The sequence below is a fragment of the Clupea harengus genome, unplaced genomic scaffold, assembly GCF_900700415.2.
Source record: "Clupea harengus unplaced genomic scaffold, Ch_v2.0.2, whole genome shotgun sequence".
NCBI classification, from domain to species: domain Eukaryota; kingdom Metazoa; phylum Chordata; class Actinopteri; order Clupeiformes; family Clupeidae; genus Clupea; species Clupea harengus.
Window position 1 is genome coordinate 65,630 of NW_024879724.1, and position 19,700 is coordinate 85,329.

The following is a 19,700-nucleotide window of genomic DNA, read 5'->3' on the forward strand; positions in this document are numbered from 1 at the left end:
CATCTGTGATTCCAGGGCGGAGAGATTTCAAGAACCGCCGGTACACAGGATTTCCACTTGATGGAGACAAAGAATCATATCATTGTAGTGGTTAGGATACTAATCAGAACCCATCATTGCGTGGTGATGAAAAGCATATTGCTATTTCCTTGCAATCCTTTTTTCCAGTACAATCCATGTCTCTTCACACTGATAAACAGATGTGTCACTTCACACTGATAAACAGATGTGTCACTTCTCTGCCTTGTAGTGCTGGACTCCTGGCCCCGGGAGTTATGGGAAGAAGGGCATTCCATGGGCTGCTCTGGAGGAGAAGAGGATCAAATCAGCTGAAACCAAACCTTCCATAGTGTTTGGCTCAGGGATCGAGCGCTTTTCAGAAGGAAACGAGGTAGAGGAGAGACTAGAAACTGGTATTCTCCAGTGGCCAAACCTGTGCTAGTCATCTTTAAGCTACTTGCTACGTGCATCTAAAGTCAATAATCACAACAATGGCTTGGCACACATTAAAAAAGGTAGTCAGTAAGACTAAGCATTTTCCTTCTCCAGGGTCTTACCTGTGCAAGAAGTTCTGGAGCACCTTAAAGCAATGATGTGCAACATAAAGGTAGTTAGTGAGACCAGGCCCCTTTGTTTTTTTGACCTGCTGAAAATTTGTGCTTTCAGAATGTTGGACTAAGCCCGGGAACATATGAGATAAAGAGTTCCATTGACCTGGTGTTGAACAGCCGTACTGGGAAAAGAGGCCCTTATGACCTCTTGACCGGACCAAGGAACAAACCACCCTGCACCGGCTACTTTGCTGCTCCGGTAATTTTGGGAAAAGAGATTTCTCTCCTTTGAGATATAAGTGAATTCGAAGTTTAGAAGTTTTACAACAGCGTGGATTTGACTAGCAGTTATCTCCATCGCTCATGTGTATTAGTCTGGTCAGGAAAAACAGTCAATAAGGTACAAGGAATACAATAACTGATTTGACCAAATCCTTATACCATCTTTTCATTAATTATTACCCTGAGCAATTCTCTACAACAAGGAGGTATGAATTTAGACATAATCAAGGGGAAATGACTGCTAGGACACATGATGTCACAGATGAAAAGCAGCACTCTTATGTGAACAGAAACAATGTGAAACGGTGTTCTTCATAAATAAACAGATTAACTGTTGAAGTCTCTGATGACATAGCTTATCACGAGTGAGTGAGTCACAAGTCAAATGAATCCATGTAGGTAGTGCTCTGCATTCGAAAGATTAGCTAATTTGCACAATGCACTAATCAAATGCACTTATGCACCCTTTTTTCTGCCCCCCCTAGAAAAGAGTCAATCTGAACCCAGGGGAATACAGCAAGGAGATCCCAAAGTTCGGAGAGCATCTGGAGAAGCCAGAGAAGCGAAAGCACGGCGTGTTTGGCACCCTGGAGCAGTACCCTGCTGTGCACACCAATAGGATCTTCCACAAAACCCAGTCTCAGTGCAAGACGTCTGCAGTGAGTAGCAACCACTGGTGCCTCTGCCTATTAACGCATACTGGTGTGTGCCTCTGCCTATTAACGCATACTGGTGTGTGCCTCTGCCTATTAACGCATACTGGTGTGTGCCTCTGCCTATTAACGCATACTGACGTGCCGCGTACTTCGGTTTATGACACTTTGCGGCCACCTCTTCGCTATGGCATTCAACATCACTGCAACAGTGTCATTCTGTTTAAAGTCAATGTTCAGAGTCTTCCCTGCAGCTATGAGGTGCCTAAGTATCGAAGGTCAAACCTGAAAATGAGGTGCCTAAGTATCGAAGGTCAAACCTGACAATGAGGTGCCTAAGTATCGAAGGTCAAACTTGCTGAACCTGTCTTAATATCTCCCCCTTCACCAGACCAGTCCGGGCCCAGGGTGGTACGAGGTGAAACCAGTCAGCCGTCCGGGGAATCGCTCTGCCCCACCCTTCCTCTCTTCCGCGCCGCTGGTCAACAAGAGACAGCAGATGGGTGGATATGTGAGTATATAACCTGCATAGGAGCCTGTGGAAGTCTATAGAGGAGCCTATGCATGTCGTCTAACACACATTGATCAATTGTAATGTAACCACAGCATTGTGCACAGCCAAAATGCCTTTGGTTCAGTTCTGCCTTCCATCGGAGTTGCTATCAGTTGTAGTCTCAGGTAAAGCAAAGACTCAGTTGCTAAACCAAACTGAAGCTAAACTGACTTTTTCATGAACCTGGAACTGCTCTCCTGCAAGACTAAGGATGTTGATTGAAAACAAGACAGTTGGCTTTCTTTACATTCTATCAAAAAGATATTCAATTACGTAGATTTGAATCATTTTATTAAAAAGATCGATTGTGAATTGTGTAAGTCCTGACACCCCCATGTTACGTGCCCCAAACAGAGCGTCATTGGGCCAGGTAACTATGACATCGAGAAGAACAGGAAACCCATCAGTGGTCACCAGTCCGTCTTCATCTCTGAAACAAAGAGATATATGCACTGCCTCCGCCGGGACAAATACATACAGTAAGAACAAGCCAAGCAGTCAGCAGCCCATGCTCCCAAAACAGATGAAACTCACATTCAAGGGCAAACAACCCTTGAGCATTGATCTCTGTTGCTCGTAGCTTGACTGTTCTCTCCCTTGTACGTTGCTTTGGACAAAAGTGTCTGCTAAATGACTAAATGTAAATGCATTGAGCACGATGGTTAAACAATACAGCTTACAGTGTGTTTTTCAAAGGACACGACTGCATACCTAACTCCTTAAAGATTTCTGTACATTTTAGTGGCATGCACTATGATCTAGATACGTGTTTTATCGGATGCAGATATGATTTACAGGAAGCGTTCATTTCCTTCGACAGGGAAAGACTAAGGCCTGTAAATATGGGTGTGGCCAGAGGAGCTCTCCCCGTGAGCGCTTAAAGCACAGCTGAAGAGACCGTGTCACACGCCTCTGTGGCGTTCTATCAAGCCCATCAGGATGCAGTGCTCTGGACGCAGGACCCCAAGAAGTTTGCATTTCTATTTTGGAATTACAAAAAGTATTTTCTGCATCACTAGTGATTGGGAACTGTTGATTGCTTGGGATTTTTGAGATTATTAATGTTGGACAAGACTTGAATGCTTTTTAGGATTTTATTGGGTATTCATGCATGACAAATACAGCAGCTTTTACGAAAATATGAAACATCAACATCTTCAGTCAAACTTGGAAAGGATGAAAATAGTTATTTCTATTGTCAACATGAAGATCTGCCACTTGAGTGGTTCCATGTTCGCAAAATAATCTGATTTATTTGCTAAGTGCCTTTCTTAACATTCAAGGTTGTTTGACATAATTAACAAAAACAATGTCTGTATCATACAAACATTGAGACATACCAGGCACTCTTAATTAATTGTAGGCCTTTAAAGGGCCTTAAAATAGAGAGGTGTTTATGTCAGGACCACAAACAAAAATATAAGTTTGATTAAAAAAATAAGCCCATACCAATATTAACTGGAATGTATCTGAATTTTTGAAAGTCTTGTGTTGACAACACAATCAACCACACAAATACATCAAAGGGTGGAACACAACAAGAAAGATAAACAGGAAAAGGAAAATTAGTTGTTTGCTTTTACAATTTCTGGTCCATAAACAAAACAAAAAAAAGTACCATGGCACTTGTGATAGTCCTACAGTTAATACGGAACCGATAGAAAGAGACCTGCGGGACTAGTAAAACAACAGTATTGTTCTGCAAGAACATTAAATACAGTCAAAGGAATGGCAAACACCGGTCAAACACACCTTTAGCACTTAATGTTAATGCCACACTGCGTAGTGCTGGTTTAACCAGATATGCTTGTTCACAAAGCCTTTCATAACACATATTTATTTATTTTTAACCCCGTTATTCATGAAAAATGGAACACACAAGAAAGGTGTCCAATGTGTAAATGCACAAAAATGTTTCCTAAAAAAGTGGGAGTGCGAGACTCTGTGGGATACATTACCAAGTGTGTGAGTGCTGGAACTTTCTCTTCTTCAAACTATTTTGAAGGGAATTCTTTGAAGATAGTGTGTGTAACGGGGGTCAGAGGGGAGATTGTGTGTGTAACGGGGGTCAGAGACAGGGAATGAACGCGGGCAACGCAGGTCCTTTAGATATTCTAACTCATTCTTCAGATGAAACCAGTATTAAGGCTGTTAGTTGAGTGTAAATCAAGAAAGTTAAAAACAGGGTTACATATTACACTGATCTAGTCATAATCTTTCATTTTATTTATTTTGTCCAAGTTAATCTGTGCATTCGTATCGAAATGGCTCTTTTGCAGTTTTTAAGTACTGGGTGATTGAAAAATATATCTGTAAAAATATGGTACGTAGGATCAAAGATTTAATGATATTATGTGCTTTGTGATATCACTGAGGTCTGAAACAAGGGTTAGGGTTAGGGTTAAGGGCCCAAGGCTCATGTGTGAGGAGTCACGTCGTGTGACCTTACAGTTTCTGTCATGGTGGACATTAGTGTCGTGCAGACTTGCAGATTTTGTCATACACCTCAGGGAAGGCACCCTTGCAGTCCAACTCATCCCGGAGTTTGTGGTACAGGCTTCCGTCAAACATTTCCCAGAATTCCTGGCGTTCCATGTAGACGTCAGCATAAAGCATCTGGAAGCTGAACAGAAATTGAAGGTCAAAAGGAGGACAAAAGCATGTTTAGAGAGAGCCAAAGTCATAATGACTTTCAGCCACAGGGACCCATGTGTTTAGTTATATTTTGCATTAAAACATTACATAAGCAGGGTCCACCTATGCTTTTAGCTTCTTGACAGAAAGTGGATCTCACCCGTGAACCTCCCTCACAAACTTCTCCAGCTGCCGACAGGAGGCGCGGGCCTGGAAGTGCTTACTTCTGGGCTCGCCGTAGGCACCGATGTCCACGTACAGCTCATCCTCGTTGGCCTTGGGGTGCACCATGCCAGGATGGTTGGGCAGCAGGAAGGGACACAGCCACAAGGGGTACACCTGCAACACACCCCAATGCTTCAGCTTTTAGAGCAAAAATCTTTGCATGCCCAAACACAGAACACATTCATCAAAGCTTCGAAGAAAAAAAAGCCAGAGCTCATTCTGATCTTTGAATTGTACGCATGTAGTGTGTGAAAGGGACACAATGCTGTACGCATGTAGTGTGTGTGTGTGAAAGGGACTCAATGCTGTATGCATGTAGTGTGTGTGTGTGAAAGGGACTCAATGCTGTACGCATGTAGTGTGTGTGTGTGAAAGGGACTCCATGCTGTACGCATGTAGTGTGTGTGTGTGAAAGGGACTCAATGCTGTACGCATGTAGTGTGTGAAAGGGACACACTGCTGTAGTGTGTGAAAGGGACTCATGTAGTGTGTGAAAGGGACACACTGCTGTACGCATGTAGTGTGTGAAAGGGACACACTGCTGTACGCATGTAGTGTGTCAAAGGGACACATGAAGTGTGTGAAAGGGACACACGGCTGCCTAGCCTGCCCATCTGCCTTTTCATGTGTGTTTGTATTTCTCCTCTCATCAAACCTAAAATTCCACTTCCTACCTTTGTAGTGCTTTCTCCACCTGGACAACGTTGTGCATTATAAGAATCAACTATTTAAAATAAATAACTAAATAACTTTTTTTTTCTCCATATGAAACCGTCTGTGTAAGTGTGGGTAAAACTACACTTAAATATGTGTGTGTGTGTGCATGCATTTTATTTAGTCTGTGACGATGACCCACATGGATGTCCTCGTGGAAGCGGGTGATGGACGCCTGCATCTGCTTCATGGGCACCAGCATGTCCTGGACCACGTGATGCTGCTCGTACAGGCGGCGGATGGTCTCGCCCTGCGTCAGCTTCAGCAGGGAGATCTTAGGGGGCACCATCCAGCCAAACACCAAGCGGAAGAAGGGGTTATTCCCGAACGGAATGATATCCTGAGAGATAGATAGAAAGAGCGAGAGAGAGGCGGGGGTGGGGGGGAGACAGAGTCAGAGGAAAACCCATCAGGCATAGTGGGATCGATATTCCTGGCCAGATGATGATGACAGTAATGCTTTTCTTCATAATCTCTGTGCTGCAGTGGAGAGTGAGAAAGGGTCTGAGAGACAGAGACACAGAAAGGGCTTGAATGCTGGGTGGGTTGAGAGGTGGACAGTAAAATATAAATTACTGAAGCATAATGAGCCGTTAAAAAGGCCTCTTGTGATGAGCAAACGCTGTGTAACACACACACACACACACACACACACACACACACACACACACACACACACAAGCACCACAAATGACTGTTCTGCCAGAAAAAACAATCTGCATAATTTATAATACAATTTGATATACTCTGGGGTGGGGGGTAATTTGTTGCAAGCCACATATGAGTTCCTGTTTGCTAATGGCAAAGAGAGAGGGCATTAGTGCTGCTGCCACACACACACTATGCACTGCCTAGGGATGGAGAGAGGGCATTAGTGCTGCTGTCACACACTATGCACAGGACGTCTGAAGTGCCCTGTCAGGGAGGCCAGACTGAGACCGTCGTCTAATGCACAAATGGAATGAAAGTGTTCTCTAATACAGGCAACAAGAAAAGAAAAGAAAAGAAAAACGGCTAAAAACATCAGGATGGACAAGGACTGGAAACCACTACAAATGCACCCAAATGTGTCAATCCATCAAAGACACAGACAGACTTGGGCAATGGGACAACAGCACTTGGAAAGCCATAATGTAATTAGTCACAAATAAAACCATTACAACACAGGGGTGCAAACTCATCAGGGATGAAAAAGGTGACAACGATGCAAACCCCCTAGGAGGGTCCCCCTGGGAGGGCATGCTCCCCGGGGAATATATTTTGCACATTTTGCACATTTTAAAGTTCAATGCATCAATCTGGTGCACTTTGACAACAAAATTATGAGGGTAGATCTATGAAGAAGGTTGTGCTGTTGTAAACAATTTTGCGCTCTGGTAACAGTTTAATCATAAACATTCCTGTGTTGAATGTTGCACGGGCACAGGCCAACCCAACCACCCACCCCAATACCCTCCCGTCCCGACCACCCACTCCAGTCCACTTCAACAAAGCACATTACGTCACAGATCTCCATCAGGTATTAAGCAAATAAAAGGGCCAACTATTGGAACAGAAAATCAACAGAGGCTGCATCAGGCATGGCCTAGCTTCTCCGTGTTCTTGAAAAACTGTGACAGTGGGAACACGTCTTTTCCCTCTACATTACTCTTTGAGTCTAGGTTGTCAGGACAAGGCCCATTTGCACCGGACTCCTGCCTCTAGTTGACCCACAGTAATGGCATCCTCCTTATAAAATTCTCTCATTCTGAAAACAAACTGAAGTAGGAGAGTGGTAAGTTTGTTCAGTTGCAGTGAAGCAACTGACTTCCCGTCCTAACTGGCACTTCGACTATTGCGTAACTTGCAATTACAGCAGTTACATTTCTGCACTTCTTTTTCTTTTTTATTTCATTTTGTTATATTTCTTATGTAAAGTAGTATTTATTTATTGTTACACCAGGTTCTATTGCTCGTAGCTCGACTATTCTCTCCCTTGTACGTCGCTTTGGACAAAAGCATCTGCTAAATGACTAAATGTAAATGTAAATGAAGAGCCCGGCAGTAGAAAACGGGTCAGTGCTTCAGATTACATATGCACATAGGGACGTGTGGTCAGGGGAGGCAGAGCCTCATGAAAAGTAAAAATCAAATAATGATAAAATAAAATAAATATTAATATGTATCTACTGATCTATGCTTTACATTTAATTTTTGTATGATTCTGATCATTTTTATAATCAAAATCGCTGAATTTGACCATGTCCTGTTCAAACAGAGAGGCGACTCGCAAGGTGAGGCAGCAACGAGCTGCGCCTCATCTCAGATTGTGCAATCCCTCACGCACTGGGTTGAGCGCATGCCTTTAGCTTTCTCATTGTTTGTCATCACTGAAATATTTGTAGACACTTTTATTATATGTCGTTTGTATCCATAGAATAGGTAATGTAATGTATTTCACGTATGTGAAGAAGCTATTTAGTCTTGCTGATCTGTCATAAAACCACAGTGAAAAAGCACATAGGGGAGGCAAACCTAACCTCTGCCTCAATGAAGGGGGCGTGCGAGAGCCTGGAAAATGGACTTCCAATGCAGTGAAGTGATAAATACTTAATGGGAGACCAATGCCAGAGCTAAAAGGTTTGCTTCAAACGACAGGACAGAATATAACTTTAGCAGCTAAACTCCGGACCAAACTCGGCTGACGGCCATGTCTTTTATGTAAATGTACATTTTTCTGCGTTTTTACGCTTAGATTTTTCAAAAGTTACAGAGAAAAAGACACTGTACTATCCAATAACACCGTTATTGTAACCAGCAAAAATGATTGATGTGATTTGTGAGGCGTCTGTCAGCCAACTGTCTGACTTTAGCAAGTTAGCCTACGTTAGATAGCATAACGTTTGTCGCTACACGATGGTAGTCCTTTGGCGGATAGTAGTCCCTCACATTACGCATGCTCAGACAACAAAACAGTTTACAGCATAAGGCTCAACATCAACATATCTGGCTTGTCTTAACGCATAATGTAGGTTTATTTAACGTAATATTTAATAATGTTGTAAACGGTTTAAACGTCAACATATGGGGCTTTTCTTAACGCATAATGTGGGTATACTGAATGTTATATTTAATTATGTTGTAAACGGCTAACAGCATAAGGCTCTACGTCAACATATGAAACGAAACTGGGGAGAGACTTTTTGATCCTCCACCCCATCTGTTTTGTCCACTGTGACAACATCTTCTTAAATAAATGGTCATGTTTTCAAAAAACTGGCTTTCGTCGCTTTTCTCCATGATTGAAAACGGATCTGTCGTTGTGATGCATGCGAGGCTTCGCTGTCGACAGCAGTTGACAGTGTCGCAAAATGACGCATGCGCAATCATGTAGCGACAACGTTATTGCAGCGTACCAACGTCACACGTTACCGTAAATGCCATCTTAAAAAGGCCGCTCGAAATCAACGCTTTCACCCGAAAGAAATGTCTTGTAATACATATAATAATACACCTGTCTATTACGGCATGGAGGCAGCTACCTTCCATTTCGAACAGACCCGAAGACTCGAAATAAAAAGCGTGCCTGTCATGGTGACATGGGTTGGCCAAACGAACAAGCTTGTAAAAAATATTCATGACACCTTGCGTTTGCAGATTACTTGGAGGACCCCCCCCCCCACATTTTTTTTTATTGCAGATCTACACGAATCACACAGATGACCTATTTTGGATCAAAAACGGCGAATTTCGCCGAAAGGTGACGTGTTTGCACCCCTGACAACATGACGACTGTATATTCAATGACTCAATGATCATTGAATCAATGATTATTTAAAAGCAGATTTCCACTGGTAGAGTACAGATTTACTGCCGATATCAATACAAAATCCATGTACAGTACATATGAAGTTCCTCTCTGTGGTTTAGCTATAAGGATGTTTTCCCCATGCTTTGGATTTGCGTAAACCATGGCTTACACAGGGACTGGTTATCTGTGTAGTGTCATGCTTAGAAGCTAGTGAAAGCTCAGAGCTCAGAGCCGTACCTGCAGGGACTGGTTATGTGTGTAGTGTAATCCTTAGAAGCTAGTGAAAGCTCAGAGCTGTACCTGCAGTTCCCAGAAGATGCTGCGTGTGTGCCTATGGTAGTAGTGCCTTAGAGGGATGTACTCGACAGCGGTGCGGTCTGCCTTCAGGAGCTCCTCCACGTGCTTGAAGAACCATGGCTTATAGTACAGCCCAATGCGATTGGTCTGAAAGGGCAAGACAGAAGCTTACAGTTTTTTTCTCAGTTGCTTTGGTACTTTTTTACAAATGTAGTAGAAGGATATAGAAAACCCCCTAAGAGAAACGGGATCGTCCAATCCTTTACAACCTGCTACGACACAATAGTACAATCTTCTTGCATGACTCAAACATTCTTTGTGAACCGTATACTTTTTACCCTCATTCAAAAAAGAACCTCTGTATAATGATGAAAAGTATAGTTGTAACTAACTTTACAACTGTACATGTAACTAACTTTACAACTAACCTTTTTGAGGCCACTAAACCATTCCCTGGTGGTGTTTGTGTGGTAAAAGTTGTACTGCACAGGTGACTAGATGATATGGAGGTTGAACAACTAGTTTTGAGAATTGTAAGTCTGATCTGAGAAATAGACCAAAGCGACTGAGAAACACTGTAATACACTCAACACACACACACACACACACACACACAACACAACACAACTCACACACACACAACACACACACAACTCACACACAACTCACACACAACTCACACACAACTCACACACAACTCACACACAACACACACACACACACACACACACACACACACACACACACACACCTCACACAACTCACACACAACTCACAACCAGGCTGGGTTGGCCTATAATCACCTTGTCTGGCTCTGCCTCAGTGGTCATGGTACCAGTCATGATCACGGCCTCGTCCAGGGAGTACTGAAGCCCCTCCACAAAGTGGTTCCCCTTGTTGGCAGACTCACTGGCAAACTTCTGGCAGATGGCATCGAGACCGTGCACTGGCTCGTAGCGAAGTTTTACCCAGGTCTTTGCCGGAATGATCCGGATCTCGGCAGCGACCAAGAACCCCAGGGTTCCACAGGACCATGGTACTGCATAGAACAAATCTGTGTTCTCTTTCTGTGAACAAGTATTAGAGAAAACTATAAAATATACTTAAATACATATATATATGTTTTATATAAAATATGCTTAAAATACAGGCATTTCACTACTCAAACTATTCAAACCATCCAAATCAATAAATAAACGCACACAGTCACATTGGAATCAATACATATGCACAATACCATTCACATTGGAATCAATACATATGCACAATACCCTTCAAGGCATTTGACAAAAGACTTGATACTAGATCTGTTGGGGAGGCTCAAGGGAGAGCTCACTGTCCTTAAGATAAGAGGATTGATTCCTTAGTGGCAACCCAGGGGAGAATTGGTTGTCCTCGGTTCAGGGGTAGGATCTCAGTCCTTCCCTGTCTAGGGAGAGCTTGTGTTCTAGGCTAGCACAGGGGCAACAGTGCGGGCCACTGATAACAGGGCTGGGTTTGTTCCGTATGTAAGGAGGGTGTGATCTTGTTGTTCAAACAGTCTGCAAATACACTTGCTTGCGCGAGCAAATATGTTGAAAAAGAGACAATGGCGACGAAAAGAAAGCCAAACCATTTGTGACACAAGGGGCTAATCTAAGAATCTGAATTCAACGAGTAGATTAGGTTACAGCATCTGTATATTTTTGGTTCAGAGCTACGAGAGGGCAGCTTGCTCCTAAAATAGCCGCGTCGTTTAAATAATCAATTCACAACCGACAACTTTGGTTGTCGTGATGTCGAAACACATGCTACCTTCACGAGCTTTCCTATTTTTTTGGTGTGTTTCCCAAAAAGTTTCTTCACAGGAAGAGAAGGGCAGGCAGGCAGGCTAAAACAAAGACAACACATTGAAACACAAACACGCACAAGCGTGGTAACAGGGTAACCAAGGGCAACCGCTCACCTCAGTGCATCGCACAAGGCTGCCGTCGGCCAGAACCAGCTCGTACGCCACGCAGATGTGCTGGAAGAGGCCGTAGATATGCGAGGAAGACTCGATCCCTGTGCCCATGACCAGGCCTCCTGTGAAGGTGGAGACACAGAGAGTGTGTTTGAAAAGAAAGAGAGAGGAAGAGGCACGTACACCATACAGGCCATGCTGATAGGTTGAGAGAGTGCATGTCATCAATGAAAATGGTCAAAAGCAGCTGCTTACTTGTGTGTCGATGATAGCATAATAATGTCCATCCAAGACCAGCTTTCAGTTATTTAGTGCTTTGGACAGCTTCAACGCTGTGCTCTAATAATTCACAATACGCTTGGGCAGTGAGAACGCTGACTTGATTTGTGGACTTATAAGTTGGGCTATGTCAACGTTAGCTTAATGTTGTTATTTTTGTACCACCACTAGCTAGCTCCCTAAGGTTAGATACTTTCCTTTTCAATAGCCTTTACAAAGGGGGTGTGTTTTTTCTCAGAACATTTCGCCATGAGAGCTACCATCAAGAACTGTATACCTCCCTTACAGTAAGAAGACATTCCACTGACTATTTTTGCCTGCTAACAGAGACGATCAATAGCCCCCCCCCCCCCGTGGGACGTCTCGTATATTAAATCTAGCCATGCTGCCAGAAGTGAAGTATTGCTTAGGCAAACACTTCTGCGATGAAAACAGCACCTGCGCACGCTTTATGCTCTAGGTCTCAGCAGACCAGCGCACTCACTGTACACACGCTTTATGCTCTAGGTCTCAGCAGACCAGCTAATGAATTTGCCGCCTCAGCGCTGGGAAAACATTAAGGAGAGTGTGCACACGCTCTGGCTTCTAGTAGACCTCTTTGGAAAACTGATCCTGGAGATGATGCCTCTCCTCTCACCCCAAAAGAAGCCATATCCGGAACCAGTTTCTCCTGCCTCCAGCAGCATCATCTGTCATGTCTAATCAGATTTTATCAGAGCTTTCAGCAACCACACAGGAATTACATTATTCAACACGGAATTTGGGTGTTAGTGGTCCATTTCAGTGGAGCACCATTTTTGGAGGTGTTACACCCCAAAACAAATCATTTTAAGTAATAATTGAGATAAAAAGGGTCGTCTAAAAGGTAAAATACATTTTTACCATAAGGATTAGATACTAATTAAATGTAAAACTCTGGTCATTCACAGTGAAGTACTCTACATTATATATTGTATTATATTTTCCAAACGTTTCCAAACTGTCCCTTGCCCATGCAGTTGTCCCCACCAGCCTGAGGAGCGCCACCATCAGGCCCGTCCTGAAGCGCTCCACAGCCACGGTCCTGAACTACATTTCCCAGCATGCCCGTCCTGAAGCACTCCACAGCTACGGTCCTGAACTACATTTCCCATCAGGCCAGTCCTGAAGCACTCCACAGCTACGGTCCTGAACCACACTTCACAGTTGCACCCCCATCACTGCAAAGTGCTTTAAGAGAGCCATCACATCTGAAATCCTGTCTGCCCATTCCCCTGGACCCATCAGTTTGCCTACCGCCCTGACAGGTCAACAGAGGATGCCATCTTAACAGCACTCCGCTCTGCCCTGTCCCATCTGGACAGGTTCAATTCGTACATCAGATTTTTTATTTTTAAAGATTTATTTTTGGGCGTTTTGCCTTTAATCAGATAGGACAGTGAAGGTTTTTGGACAGGAAATGAGATAAAGAGAAGAGGTGGGGAGTGGGCTCCGGAAATGACCACGGTTTCGGATTCGAACCCGTGTTCCCGTGGGCGTTCAAGCCCGTGTATGTTCGGGGCTGCTGCTTGCGCCACAGTGCCCCCCGCAATTGGACTTTTTGACTCTTTAGCTAACAGACCCCAATCTGTTTAGTCAGACAACCTCTCCTCCTCCACTCTCACCCTGAACACCGGTGTGTCACAAGGCTGTGTGCGGAGCCCTCGCCTGTACTCCCTCTTCCCCTCTGCGCATGGTTCTAACACCATAATCAAGTTCACAGACAGTGGTAGGCCTGATCAGAGGGGATGGCGAGACGGCCTACCGGGACGAGGTCAAGCATTTGGCCGTGTGGTGTGCCGACAACAACCTCTACGTATAACATATTTCATCTATTATTCCTAAAGAATAATCTGTACACATGTTGCTCACCACTGTCAATAACACTGTACATACTGTAAGATATAGCATCACTTATGCTGTAGTACTAAATAATACTATTCTGTTGCACTTCTGGTTAGATGCTAACTGCATTCCATTGGCTTTGTATCTGTACTTTGCACAGTGACAATAAAGATAGTTAATAGATAAATAGTAATACATGGTGTTGTGCACTATAGCAGTGACATTACAGATCACACTGACACAACAATCTCTATGACAACACCGCTGTACAAGTTGGTGATGAAAACACAACAAGTGCGTACCTACTGTGAGGTCACAAGTGCGTACCTACTGTGAGGTCACAAGTGCGTACCTACTGTGAGGTCACAAGTGCGTACCTACTGTGAGGTCACAAGTGCGTTCCTACTGTGAGGTCACAAGTGCGTTCCTACTGTGAGGTCAAAAGTGCGTACCTACTGTGAGGTCATCCAGCTCTGGCAACACTGGCAACGTCCAGCCAATGGAATTCAGAAGTGCAGTGACCTGACCCATATTGACCAGAGGTTCAACACGTACTACCTGAGGAGTCGAATTGAGAAATGAGTTTACATTTTTAACTGCCTTCTGCACTTAAACACAAATATCCACGGATACAAACACCACCAAAAAGCATTGCAAAAACAAGTATAATCTAATAATTCATGCATACAGAGTAAATTGCTTACTAACTTATTTATTTACAGAACAGAACATAAAACAGAACGTAAAAAGGCATCCACAAAAAGCTTCAGTTAATTAAAAAAAACTATAGATTTTGAAATGACTCTTGAAACGGAGAAACAGCAAAGGCCAGGATAGACCATAGAACCATATCAGTGTATGTAATGCATAGGTGTGTGTGCCAGACGCAATGGTAACATCAGAGGAGAGATGCCCAGCATTAACAGACAGAATATTCTCTTCTTGTAGCCTCAAACATGTAGATTACATGACTGAATACAAAAGTGTATACAAAAGTCTTTAAATGTATCGGCCTACAGAGAAGGCCTATATTCATATTATATATGGAACTATGTGTGCCATTTTACAGAACAGTATTAGCTTCCACACAGTCAGTCTCAGTCTCACCTGCCTGGCGGTGTCCACCTCCAGGATGTCCATCATGTTGATCATGATGTTCTTGTGGGTCTTCTTGTACTTCCCCACTCTCAGAGACACCGTCAGCCAGCCAGGGCGCCCTGTGCACATGTGGGTCTTCCCTCCCTCCTTCCTCCACTCCCGCACCTGAGGGCCAGGAAGGGAGGCCATTCTGGGGTCAGTTTCTGGTTTAAATCCTCAAAGGTAATACTACCAGCTGGCCCAGGCACAGACCAGGGCCTGATCTGGTTCAGGCTCATGCCAGATGTGTTCTAGAGTAGATGCTATGTAAGATGTGTGTTTATGAAAATGCAGTTATTTTACTATTGCTGATAGAAATATTAAATAATCTGTAAGGTACAGTTTCACAAACAGTAGGCGTAATTTCGGAGTAACTTTGACATACTTAGGATGCTTGGCCTGATTGCTCAGTTACATAATCTTGACAAAATATTTAGTTGAGTGCATGTCTGTGTAATACTCTGCTACAAATACTATTTACTACACCCTAACTTCTTAGGGAAGTCAACACTGCAGGACAAACTTCACAAAGCAAAGCAGCCACCATCGTATCTCCAAATGCTACTATGAAGCATTTAGACGAGGGCTATGCTACGCCACATGCTTGGACCCGCACACAAATGAGATTTGAATATTCCGTAACAGTTAACACACGATCACGCGATGTAAGAAGAACAATTTACTGAAATAATCCACTTTAACATAAAATCAACCTTCAAATCAACCAAAGGGATGAGAAAAAACAACACAGATATGCAGGCGGAGGAAAGATCCAGGGGAAGGGTAGACAGCAAAGAAAACACGCTGAATGGAAGGAATGTATGGTCCAGTGTGGTGGTCCTTGTTTTCATACTAAACGATACATAAATCCCACGTGGAAAAGAAGGATTAGGAGGTGAAACTCCAAGGTGAGGTGGACCTTACCAAATCATAGAATTTGTGTGGACTTTGCCTGCACATTCTGCCGTCCAACTAACATCGTTACCTAAATATGGCACACATTACAACTAACAGCAATGTGGGTACGATTTGCTCCACCAGTCTTACCTGTCTTTGTATGTCTCTGACACGCTGATCATGCTGTTTAGGCGCGGAGCACATCTTGAAGATGATCCAGGCTCTTACATAGTAATACACATCGAATATTACGGATAAGGGTAGCAGAAAGAGACAGACGAAGATCCACCGCTGGTGAATTATAACGTAATCTAAACCCTTTACTTTGATCCATAACATAAATAAAACGATTAAGCCACCGAGGTATAATAACGGATCCATGCTTTTCTATTTAGACGATAACACGATCACTGTTTTCTTCTTCGAGTTTAAGATTGATAGCTTATATTCTAGATCGTCTTGGTCTTGGGGCGTCTTTTTACTGCTCAACACATAAGGGATACTAGTTATAGCCTCCTCTGCACCCAGCTAAACTACATCACATGCAGTGCTGCCAAAGACAAACCGTGCTTAGAATCTTGCGGCTACCTGAAACTGTTAAAATTAACACTTCAGTTGAATAAGTATAACCTGTCTGGTGTTGAAGTAAGGCACCTCCCTAAGTCTACACTGATTGGCTAAGGTCGCGTCAATTGTGGTGATCCCATTTGCTGCGTCTGCACACCGCATCCAATCGGGGAGTAGAAAGGCCGTCACACCATTCATCGAGTCCTGATATGCTTATTTCCATGCAACAGTTAGGTAATGAGTTCGGTCTTTATCTAATCGCCATGTAATCATTAACTATCAGATATCAATCAATAACAAAATAATAACAATTTCAAATTGAGGTAAACGTGGAAGTGCATAGACTAACGCTATAGAGACTCTGTTTCCCCGTTTATACAAGAAAACAGAAAGGATTAGGTTGACCAACGTTATGGAATAAGACAATTGGTACCCTAACCATATTGCACACTAACATCGATGGGCCTCAATAGTGATTTTTAAATAATACTTCTGTTGTCTATGAATAAATGCTATTACATCAGAGGTATGGGCGGGGCATCCTTGAGACGCACTGAGATGATCGCTGACATTGACGATGAATAGGCTGACTACTGCTCGCCTGAACACCCAGCTGTCAAACACCAACATGCTCATCAACGGACCCATATGGCACGGATTAACTCTTCAACTGTCAAGGAAGCAGAAGCTGATGTTTTGGAGCTGGGACAATTAGGAAGTTTCACTGCATCAAAATCGAAGCGACTTAAAAAAAACAGGTGATCCGTTTTTAAGAGGACAAATAATCACCCGTAAACCTTACGTTAAGGAGCTGTAATTTAAACAAAAATTAAAGGATATTAATTTCCAACTCCGCATCCTACTCCACAACATCCGAAGAGCTAAATAAAAGTCAGCAGTACAAAAGAGAGAACCAGCATACATCCCGCTCGTCTCAACAAAAGTTATCCCCCTATGGATGTGGAATTCTAGCTGACCCAGGGCAACGGATCTGTTGAACAGCAACTAACGCTCCGTCTTCAGCCGCACGCCGCAATGCCTTCTCTTCACCACGGAGCCATATTCATAGGGGTGATGCTCATCGTCACTGGGGGCTCCACAGCTTTTTTGCCGTCTAGTCAGAGTAGGCTACAGGCTTTCAGCTTGTGCTGTGTGGTCCTGGGCGCTGTGTTGCTCATTCTGGGACTCTTCTGGGCGATGAATGGAAAGAGTACCCCAGTGACTTACAGCAACGAGTACAACCACGATTACAGCCACGTCCTTTTCACCCCTCCGCCTGGGAACCACTTCCCAGAGTCGCAATCCGTCTACTTGCAAAGGTGGGTAGCCTACACTATTTTGCATGGGATTCTTTATCACTGAAAATACAAATACAAATCGTGTTACTAACAAGAACAACAAGCATCAACAACAACAGCATTCGGACGGAGCTATATGTTAATTTGCTAACAAGAAAAAGACTTGTGTCAAGGGTCAAACACATATTGCAGGGTGTATTGTGTCAAGGGGCAAGCAAATATTGCATACAAATTAATATGTTGTTGCGTGGTACGTTCTATTACAATATATATTAACTTGAGATTGATATAGTCTATGTGATATTCGGTGCTTGGAAAGACAGTTTTCCAAAATGATCAAACTACGCCCAGTGCCATCATCAATTTACTAGAAAGATGATGCACTCATAGCCATTAAGATGGGTCAATTATTTCCCTCCCTCTCTCTCTCTCTCTCTCTCCCTCTCTCTCTCTCTCTCTCTCACACACACACACACACACACACACACACACACACACACACACACACACAGAGAGAGAGAGAGAGAGAGAGAGAGAGAGAGCGTGCGTGCCATTTGTTCCCCTGAGATGCTGGCAACATTATCCACTCGTGAGAATCACTTTTTTCACGTTACAGTATTTCTGCCGCCATCTAGTGGTCATAAGACTTTAAAGAATTTACATTTCACTCCTTCTCTCATTAATCATTGTCAAGCAAGCAGATTCTCGCATTAGGTGTTTTTAAGATATGGAAAACAATTGAGAAAGCTGACATTTAACTGGAAAATGTTATGCAAACTTTTGTCAAAAGACCCAGAATGGCTCACATATGACATGTAATAATTGAATTGATATTATGTATTGCTGATTTATGTAATCATTTTGATTTCAGGACTGTGGACAGACAGAGGAGAGGAGTTTATGAGGAGGACTTTGACTATCCACCGATGGAGCCCACCTGCTTCAGCCCCTCAGGGAGAGGGCGGCCCCCTCACTGGGACTTGGAGCCTCCTCCTCCATACGAAGTGGCTATCAAAACCACAACGAGCTCCACACACCTGAGGAGAAGCTACTCTGACTCATTCCGGCCGACAGAGCCTCTCTTCGGCCGCTCGCGAGAGATCAGCTTTGAGGTGTGATGGCGCCATTTTGACTCAAGCCTCCTGATTCTCTGAGACTTGTGTTGAGTGATTCCCCAGGCCGACCCTTTCTATAATACACAAACCTGTGATTAAGATGCAAGCCTTACCCATATATGCACAGCTTCAATATTTTGGCATCCCTGTGTACAACTTCTCTTCCATTTATCCAGGTTTATTTTTGTGATGTTTAAAATATCCTTTTGGCTTCCATGTTTTAAATCATAGAGCTTCTGCACAAGCGGCTGCAAAGAGAGATCGACTTTGCCCTCCTGAAGGGTGGAAGCTGTGTTTGCCCTCCTGAAGGGTGGAAGCTGTGTTCGCCCTCCTGAAGGGTGGAAGCAGTGTTTGCCCTCCTGAAGGGTGGAAGCAGTGTTCGCCCTCCTGAAGGGTGGAAGCAGTGTTTGCCCTGTATCCTGAGGTCAAATGATTTGGAGGTAGCCACTAAACCACTGAGATCTAAATAAGAAGTGTTTATCTGGTCTGGACAAATATTCTTCAGTAATCTCCTTGATACGGCTTTCTTGTTACTAATGTACGGTAATCTTCTCTTTCTGGACTGATGTTCGGATGGTGGCATTTGAACATGTGGGAATGACAAACAGCTCGTAAATTAGTAAATATTATATAAATAAACACATATTTGCAAAACCTTACCTTTAATCAACATATTATAACTCAGGTTTTACAGAAGTCTGTTGCACTAATCATTCAGAAGGTTCTCGCTACCTCACACACTTGAGTCTTCTAAAGTCCTGTAAGTCTACTGCAGTCATAGAAACATTTAGAATCAGAATCAGGTTTTATTGGCCAAGTAAGTTTGCACAAACAAGGAATTTGACTTGGTAAAGAGGCTCTCAGTGTGCTTACACAAAATATACATTACAACACAATCCAAAA

General features: G+C 43.4%; 2 protein-coding genes across 2 annotated transcripts; one reads left to right on the plus strand and one right to left on the minus strand.

Moving 5' to 3' along the window:
- Nucleotides 1-3,119: 3,119 nt before the first annotated feature.
- dhcr24 (24-dehydrocholesterol reductase) lies at nt 3,120-16,479 on the minus strand. Its single transcript, XM_042704752.1, has 9 exons — nt 15,968-16,479; nt 14,891-15,046; nt 14,236-14,341; nt 11,645-11,763; nt 10,503-10,766; nt 9,703-9,846; nt 5,755-5,952; nt 4,834-5,012; nt 3,120-4,662 (listed from the first exon to the last, which is right to left on the minus strand). The coding sequence occupies exons 1-9, from the start codon at nt 16,196-16,198 to the stop codon at nt 4,509-4,511; spliced, it is 1,551 nt and encodes a 516-aa protein (XP_042560686.1). The 5' UTR covers nt 16,199-16,479; the 3' UTR covers nt 3,120-4,508.
- A 15-nt stretch (nt 16,480-16,494) lies between these two features.
- Nucleotides 16,495-19,659, plus strand: si:dkeyp-51f12.2 (uncharacterized protein LOC100151460 homolog). The gene is made up of 2 exons (XM_042704753.1): nt 16,495-17,703; nt 18,554-19,659. Exons 1-2 carry the CDS (start codon nt 17,420-17,422, stop codon nt 18,798-18,800), a joined length of 531 nt encoding a protein of 176 aa, XP_042560687.1. The 5' UTR covers nt 16,495-17,419; the 3' UTR covers nt 18,801-19,659.
- Nucleotides 19,660-19,700: the final 41 nt, after the last annotated feature.